We start from the raw sequence: 9,279 nt of genomic DNA, 5'->3' as shown, positions 1-9,279 counted from the left end.
ATTTCCATTACACACTTGTGTGTAACAGGACAAGTATATGCACCCCTCCAAATAATAATGATTATTATCACGTTTTATTTTAGTAGAGCCACCACGACCAGTGAAGGTTTCTTCTCAAACGAGGGATAGTGAAGTGCAACATGTTAAAGGTGGACTTTGTATTATTAATTGCAATGGTCATAAACTGTACAGCACAAGTGGAGAGGATGTCAAAGAAAATTGGAATCATTGTGAATGCAGCTGAACGTTTTTGGTTTTTCATAATTTCACAGCAGAGGCCTTGCAAGAAACCCTGTGGGTGGTGTACCATCATCACAGGCCCCTGAGCCTGCTAGGGATGTATTTTGGAGTGGACTTTGAATGAAGACGTGGGATGGATTTTGTTAGTTGACGTGTCTAATTTTATATGATGTCGTTATCCCCCTTTTCCGTAATGTTTTTTATTTCCTCATTCAACACCCCGTCTAGCTGGTGGCGGTAATGCGCCATTAACATCGGATGCCAACCGCCTTTAAAACCCCATTTGAAGAAGTTTTATTTTTCTACTACTATGTTTGCCCACAAGAAGGCAGTGAAGAGCGACATCAATAATGAAACGTCATCATTTTGAGACCGACCATCGTATGTTATTTTTTTTTCTCGACCATCATATGTCGTCCATTCAAGTTGTGTTCACTGCTTGTGATTTAATTTGATGATTATCCATTATTTGCCTGCTAATTCTGCACAATAGTAATATAAAAGCATATTAAACAGTAGTTGGAACGTGTCTGTAAGGTAAGGAATGTTGTCATTTTATTTATTTAACCTCTGTTTACTATAGTAGATGTCTGAATCTAGCTAGTAACGGCAGCTAACTAAGATTGCATGCTATCAAGCTAGCCAGCTGCATCAGCACATTTATAATCTATTAGCAGAAGTCCCAGTTTACATTAGGGACATGTCTTGACAGCGCCTTTAAATGTAAATGACGTCTATAAACGTATTGTTAACATTCAAACACATCGTAAGCAGATACTTTTTTTTAAAGATCCTATTCTGGATTTTCTGTCTTGCCTCTGATATTGAACTCTGCATTGTTGAAGAGCTTGTAATGAGACATTCCCTGTATGGTTTACACCTGCTGTAATCTGGCATGTGACAAATACACTTTGATTTTGATTGTAGCCAGATCTAGCGTTTCTTTCACATTTAAAACGAAACCAATACGTTTCACCCCTGTAATAGTCTTGTTTGATGTATGTCAAGTCAAACCAAGGCCTTTTCCCTTTCCTCTAGCTGAAAATATTTGTTGTTTTGTAATAGTCTCTGACACAAGCAAGATCTATGAAGTTCTGCAAAAACAAAGATCTGTGTTCGTTTTGGTCATTGTTAATATGTAGTTCAGTTCCTTTCATGTAATAATGTTGTGTTTTCACTTTGCAGGGTTTGGTGCTACTTTGTGTGGTTGTTCAGCAGAGTTCTACGTTGCCATGGCGACTCCAGGGGGACAGGGGGGAGGGGCGTTGTCTACAAGAGGAGGAGCTAGGAGGATGAAATGGGCTTTGGAGCTGACATTGGGCAATGCCAGGTAAGAAGAGAAACCCACAGGTGCGTAGGGTTTAGTGGTTGATTTTTGGATTGGAACTCTTATCAGCCATGTTGATTTTACCTGACAAATGGTGGATTATTGTTCCCAGAGCCCACATTTGATCATGAATTCAGATACACGGGCATGACCTGCTTGAAGAACTAGCTACCTTGTTAGAACTATGAATAACCTTTATATCCTATACTACAGCCTCTCTCACCATCTATAGCCCTCTGAATAAAGTGAACTGAACTGACCTCTGTCTCTTCCAGGGGCCGTGGTGACAGACAGAGTAACCAGGGAGATGTGATGTATCCAATTGGCTATTCAGACAAACCAGTCCCAGATACCAGCATCCAGGAATCAGACAAAAACCTGGTGGAGAAGGTAGGTAGTGTAGAGGAGGAATTTAAATGATCTGATCTGTTTGTGCTTTTGCCAAATCCGTTGCTGTCATTGTCAGTGAGTGACAGGAAGTTTGCATGGTAGCACAAACAGACTGGACTTTGGGCTACATATGATCAGGATGCATTAACAAATCTCCCTTTGCACATTGTACTTAAAAAAAGAAAATGCCTTGAATATACAAGTAACTGCCAAACTAAAGGAAACATTTCAGTAAATGAGGGATACAAAGTACATTGAAAGCAGGTGCTTCCACACAGGTGTGGTTCCTGAGTTAATTAAGCAATCAACATCTCATCCTGGTTAAGGTTGTGTATAAAAATGCCCAGTTGCCCATTGTTTTAGCTACCATGGCTAGAAGAAGAAATCTCAGTAACTTTGAAAGAGGTCTCAAAGGAGCATAGGGGGTTTAAAGGGTGTTTATCTCAGTCTCCAGAACTCAACCCAATTGAACACTTTCGGGAGATTCTTGAGCGGCACAATATCCCCCTTTTCCGCAATTGTTTTTATTTTATTTATTTATTCAACAAAAGACTTTGGAATTTCTCATTGAAGAATGGCGTCAAATCCCTCCAATAGAGTTCAAGACACTTGTAGAATCTATGCCAAGGTGCATTGAAGCTGTTCTGGCAACCCAACGCCCTTTTAAGACACTTTACGTTGGTGCTTCCTTTTTTTTGGCAGTTACCTGTAGATTGTTATTAACTTCTTTTCTCTCGCTCTTCCCCCTACCTCTCTACACCCATGACAGCGTTGCTGGGACGTAGCTCTGGGGCCCCTGAAGCAGATTCCTATGAATCTATTCATTATGTACATGTCTGGTAACACCATATCCATCTTCCCCATCATGATGGTCTGTATGATGGCCTGGAGGCCCATCCAGGCTCTCATGTCCATGTCTGCCAGTGAGTGTTTATTTAACCAATAAGGCACCTTGTGTGGGTTTGTGGTATATGGCCAATATACCACGACTAAAGGCTGTTCTTAAGCACAACGCAATGCAGAGTGCCTGGATACAGCCCATAGCCGTTGTTAGGTTCTGACAAGCAGAGTGAAAAACTAACGGAGAACTAGGAAAAGCTCAAACCAAGTTTATTCACCCAATGGGTCAGACAGCTGGAACGACAAAGACATGTTCCCACCAGCACAAGTATTTATTCCCCACTTTAGGTGATGTCTCCTCCTCTCTAAACATGACATCTTTGTTGCTAGGCAGGAAGTTAAGTGATGTGTGTAATAAACTGTTCCTTCTCCCTTAATGTGTCCTGACCTGACCTCGGCCCCCATTCCTCACTAAACCACATCTCTCCACCCTTATCAGTGACCGCAACCATGTGATTGCCTTTTCCCTTACTTAGTAACTCTCCAAGCCCATGGCTCATATTCACCCTTAATTGACCCCACCATATACATTCCTCCTATGTATAACCATTAACTTCTGGTGTATTTCAAATAATAACCCAACAACTGAAACCAGACTGTAGCCCTTCTCCACTCCATAGGGTCCCTAATATCTAACAATAACATGTTCTGTTAGAACTCTGCATTCTACTCTCTCCCTCAGTGACATGAATAAGGATATTTCAAGTTTAGAAGTCAGTACCCATCAGTCCCCCCTTTTGAATAATAATTCCAGCTGGAGCTTTTGACTTTCTTCATTTCCTCCTTCTGGTTCCTAAGAGTGACAGCACAAGACTTGAAAGCAAATAGAAACACAAAACATAACAAGTATTAATAATGTGCTATGGTATGCATAATTATATGAACTCGGGAAAAAAAGAAACGTCCTCTCACTGTCAACTGCGTTTATTTTCAGCAAACTTAACATGTGTAAATATTTGTATGAACATAACAAGATTTGACAACTGAGACATAAACCAAACAAGTTCCACAGACATGTGACTAACAGAAATTGAATAATTTGTCCCTGAACAAAGGGGGGGGTCAAAATCAAAAGTAAAAGTCAGTATCTGGTGTGGCCAGCAGCTGAATTAAGTACTGCAGTGCATCTCCTCCTCATGGACTGCACCAGATTTGCCAGTTCTTGCTGTGAAATGTTTCCACCAAGGCACCTGCAAGTTCCCAGACATTTCTGGGGGGCATGGCCCTAGCCCTCACCCTCCGATTGAGATCTGGGCTCTTCGCTGGCCATGGCAGAACACTGACATTCCTGTCTTGCAGGAAATCACGCACAGAATGAGCAGTATGGTTGGTGGCATTGTCATGCTGGAGGGTCAATATCAGGATGAGCCTGCAGGAAGGGTACCACATCATGAGGGAGGAGGATGTCTTCCCTGTAACGCACAGCGTTGAGATTGCCTGCAATAACAACAAGCTCAGTCCGACGATGCTGTGACACACCGCCACATAGCATGACGAACCTTCCACCTCCGAATCGATCCCGCTCCAGAGTACAGGCCTCGGTGTAACGCTCATTCCTTCGACGTTAAACGCGAATCCGACCATCACCCCTGGTGAGACAAAACCGCAACTCATCAGAGAAGAGCACTTTTTGCCAGTCCTGTCTGGTCCAGCGACGGTGGGTTTGTGCCTGCAGGCGACATTGTTGCCGGTGATGTCTGGTGAGGACCTGCCTTACAACAGGCCTACAAGCCCTCAGTCCAGCCTCTCAGCCTATTGCGGACAGTCTGAGCACTGATGGAGGGATTGTGCGTTCCTGGTGTAACTCGGGTAGTTGTTGTTGCCATCTTGTACCTGTCCCGCAGGTGTGATGTTCGGATGTACTGATCCTGTGCAGGTGTTGTTACACGTGGTCTGCCACTGCGAGGACGATCAGCTGTCCGTCCTGTCTCCCTATAGTTTTTCAGAGTCAGTATAAAGGCCTCTTTAGTGTCCTAAGTTTTCATAACTGTGACCTTAATTGCCTACCGTCTGTAAGCTGTTAGTGTCTTAACGACCATTCCATAGTTCATTCATTGTTTATGGTTCATTGGACAAGCATGGGAAACAGTGTTTAAACCCTTTACAATGAAGATCTGTGAAGTTATTTGGATTTTTACGAATTATCTTTGAAATACAGGGTCCTGAAAAAGGGACGTTTCTTATTTTGCTGAGTTTATATGCAAAGAAAAACCCAAGTTTGATAACATGACGATTCCCACTCTCTCTTCGTCTGACTCTATGCCTTCAGGATACTTTTCTGCTGGATTCCACTAAAATTAAGGCCATATAAAGCCTCATGCTTTCACCCAGTCTTCCCCTGTCAGGCCACAGGCTCCAAGAGGTGTTCCCAAGCCATGTCATTTTCACTTCACTCCCCATCTCTTTCCTCCTCCATGTCCATCCGATATAGACATGCGGTGGCCTTAATCAACTTTACTTCATCTTGAGGTAACTCAGCACTGTATATACGTTTCAACATCAATGCCCTCAAAATATGATATCCCAACAATGCTACTAAAGTAACCCCTGCTACTACTAACACTGCCCCTGGCGCGTACTTCACAATACCCTTCATTTGCTCTGTAGTCCAGTTCCATGCTGTTGCTATATTATCCTTTGCCATTGCTACAACTCCTACAGTTACTGTCCCTACAGCGACTGCCGTGAGAATAGCTATTGCCCGTGAATCTGTCTCCTGCTCTCCTGTTATCTTCGTGGTTCACTGATAAGTCTAGGACTGAACCTTTTCAGATACTCCCTACCTGTCTCCCAACTCATACCCTGTTCCCTAACCACCAACATCTTCAGTGACCTCCTGTGTTCTGCTACAGTTGGTACCTGTGGATAATACTTCCCTGTGCTCAGGTTAGGTACACATCGCACATCCCAAAGCCGATCTACACCCCACCCCTTTGTGAACACCCTCGTTACAGTGTAATAATTGTGTCACTCGGTCCCAATCTTCTGGGAGGTGTGTCAAGTGTTTGCTGGCTGTTAGAAATGGGGGAGAGATTAGTGGCGTTGGAAGAGTATCCAACCTAACAAAACTCTGAGTCACATGTTTCTTAATCCCACTCTGCAGGAGATGCTATTATTACCGCTAACTTCCCTTCTGGGGATTTGGCATCCTATATACAGGGATCTGTGGCTATTATTTCAAGCACTGTACCTTCTTTGACAAACCAATCACTGAAAGTTGACAGTGGTGTCTGAAATGATTACACTATCTCTGCTACTCTCACCATGATCTAGGTGTGTGTGTGTGTGTGTGTGTGTGTGTGTGTGTGTGTGTGTGTGTGTGTGTGTGTGTGTGTGTGTGTGTGTGTGTGTGTGTGTGTGTGTGTGTGCGTGTGTGTGTGTGTAACGTTCAATTTAACTTCATAGTAGTCTCTATATTGTGCACAGTTAGCCGTCCTCCCTCTGCTACGAGCTTTGCCCTGTAACAATATACATAGAGGAGTGGTATCATTCCCCACTCACTGGGAATGTGATGAAATAAATCATTCTCTACTATTATTCTGACATTTCACATTTTTAAAATAAAGTGGTGATCCTAACTGACCTAAGACGGGGATTTTTTTTTTTTTTACAAAGATCAAATGTCAGGAATTGTGAATCTGAGTTTAAATGTATTTGGCTAAGGTGTATGTAAACATCAGTCTTCAACTGTACATCTGTACAAATACACAAAATGGCAAAAGCGTAGCTCTACCTTTCCCTCTGAGACTACAGTAGTGGTCACCTCAACTTTATTAAGGAAACATGTACTTACTGTGATTGTCTCACCTAGCTACTTATGATGAATGCACTAACTAAGTCACTCTGGACAAGAGTGTCCGCTAAATCACTAAAATGTCAAATGTTGTCAACCTTTCTCCTGGAGCTCTCCTGAACCTACATATCATAATTGAATTATTACCTCGACTAACCTGTTCCCCCGCACATTGACTGTACCGGTACCCCCTGTATATAGCCTCGCTACTGTTATTTTATTGTTGCTCTTTAATTATGTTATTTTTCTATTTTTTTACTTCAGTTTATTTTTGTAAATACTTTTTCTTAACTGCACTGTTGGTTAAGGGCTTGTAAGTAAGCATTTCACTGTTGTATTTGGCGCATGTGACATACAATTTCATTTGACGTATTTTATAAGCATGTTACCACTGCTCACTGTTGCATTTTCTCTCAGCGTTCAAGCTGTTGGAGAACTCTAACCAGCAGTGGCTTCAGGGGCTGGTCTATTCTGTAGGAAACCTGCTTGGCTCTGCATTGGCTATCTACAAGTGTCAATCAATGGGGCTCCTCCCAACGCACTCTTCTGATTGGCTCGCTTTCATAGAACCGCCTATGGTGAGATTTTTTGCTATGCTGTTAAATTCAGTTTCCTGTTTTAGCACTTGTTTTGTGTTATATGTTTTTCAGGTTTATTTGTCATGTGTAATGAATACATTGGAAATCTTACTCACGCCTTTTCTGTCCTCTGCAGAGAATGGAGATTATGGGTGGAGGGATGGTGTTGTGAAGAGGACAGATGCGCGTGCACACTGAAATATGCTCTACTATTAATTATGAATACATGAAATCTCTTCCAAGTCTTTACAATATTCTGGCTTTTAGGTTTGTGTCAAACCCCTCAAGGTTTGTATTGATCCCTACACTTTGTTGCTGTTCTTTCGTGGGTTTTATTGCAATTTTCACAGGTGATCAAACGTTACAACTGATAATATTAGGGGGCGATCCACGTCCACCATCCTACTACATCCACATTAGGTTAAATTAAGATGTCACCATAACATGTTTTTAATTTCAACTTTTTCTCAAAATAAAAGGGTCAAAAAACAAATTAAGGTGTCAAATGTATTTTTTGCACATGTATTTATAGAAAACAACTAAAGAAAAACTTGGACAGAATAGTTGTTACAGTGAGAAATTATGACTCACTGGCAAATGTGTGAGAATGTCACTGTTCTAGAATAGTGAATAAAAACATTCTTCAGAAATAGAGATTTTCCCTTTTAACCTTGGACACGCCTCTGTTTTCAAACTTGTTTTCTCCACGTTGGTGAAGAATGTGGAAAGGTAGGTTTTGCATTGTATCATCAGGCCATTTCTTCCAAATCATCCACTTTGTCCAGGCATGTCATTTCATCAGGTGATATTTGCAACAATGGTTACATATTACTATTTCTGCTCATGCATGTTACACATTGCAAGTCTTACATTTATGGAAATTAGCAATGGCATTCTAATGATTGTTCTACCTGTAATTTTCACGCTGACAATTTTACAAAAAAAAACAGGTTAGAAGAAAAATAATGAGATTACTAACTGAAATTCCAGCCAATCATTGAGTAGCATTTGTACAGTTAAACAAATGAATCTCGCCTATTTGTATTTGTTCCCCCGCCTCCACACGATGTGGTTATTTCCAAGAGAATACGCTTTTTCAAAATGTGGTCAGAGATTGGCGATGGTAGCCAATCAACGGAGTATAGATGGCAGATAAATGAAAACTGATTTAGACTGCAGGAAAGACTTTCCTCACTATTTGCTGTCATCAATATGTCATGTTTTTTCAAAGGGTGGCTACTTTGACGACTATAAAATATTTTTGGATTTGTTTAACACTTTTCTTTGGTTACTACATGATTTCATATTTTTGATGTCTTTACTATTATTCTGCTATGTAGAAAATAGTAAAAATAAATAAAAACTTGAATGTGTAGTTCTGCCCCATCTTTGACTGGTACTGTATATGACCTGCTGCTGCTTACTATCAGGCTGTTACTAAATGAGTGAGTGAATGGTGGGAAGGGGAGGGCCAATGTGTGCAACCTCTGTAAATGCCTGTACTCTACTGCTCTATGTCACTACACAAATGCGATGATATATGTTCCGGTACCTCAGAACTCCCGAACCACCCTCTCGTGCTCACTTTTTGTTCCGCACCTCCCGAATTACAAATGAAGCACTGCCGACATGCCTAGCTGTGGCCCTCCCATCTCTCTCTCCTCACTAGCTCACTCTTTGCTGTGAAAGATGTGAGAGTTTGTTCTCAAAGTAGACTACGGTAAATAATTTCCTCCGTTCCAAAAATACTGAATCTTAGGAGTCCCCACCACACTCTCTCTTTATTTCTCCCTTTATGTCTCTGTCTCCAATCAGCATGGTGTGTGTGTGTAGAAGCCATCAGATGAGCACAATAGACAGAATCCACAGGACCAGGTTTCTTGCTTATTCCTTCTTGATTCCAGGAATCTTCCAACCAGAATTCCTGGAAAACCAGAATCATTTTGGGAAAGTTTGTACATATAATTTTGTTACTTGCTAAACCTGTTCTAGGATTCTTCTACCTTTTTGATATGCCTGTACTGGAAGAAGTAACTAGTGAACCCACTTCT

General features: G+C 41.5%; 1 protein-coding gene across 1 annotated transcript; it reads left to right on the top strand.

The window, feature by feature from the left end:
- Positions 1–623: 623 nt before the first annotated feature.
- On the top strand, positions 624–7,711 carry emc4 (ER membrane protein complex subunit 4). Its single transcript, NM_001279033.2, is given in 6 exon segments — positions 624–777; positions 1,426–1,570; positions 1,843–1,957; positions 2,727–2,880; positions 7,068–7,228; positions 7,365–7,711. Coding segments are annotated over 5 exon segments (564 nt in total). The 5' UTR covers positions 624–777; positions 1,426–1,472; the 3' UTR covers positions 7,401–7,711.
- Positions 7,712–9,279: the final 1,568 nt, after the last annotated feature.

Source organism: Salmo salar, chromosome ssa18, assembly GCF_905237065.1.
Source record: "Salmo salar chromosome ssa18, Ssal_v3.1, whole genome shotgun sequence".
Lineage (NCBI taxonomy): Eukaryota > Metazoa > Chordata > Actinopteri > Salmoniformes > Salmonidae > Salmo > Salmo salar.
The sequence above is the reverse complement of the archived record's forward strand: the minus strand, read 5'-3'. Positions and strand labels throughout refer to the sequence as shown.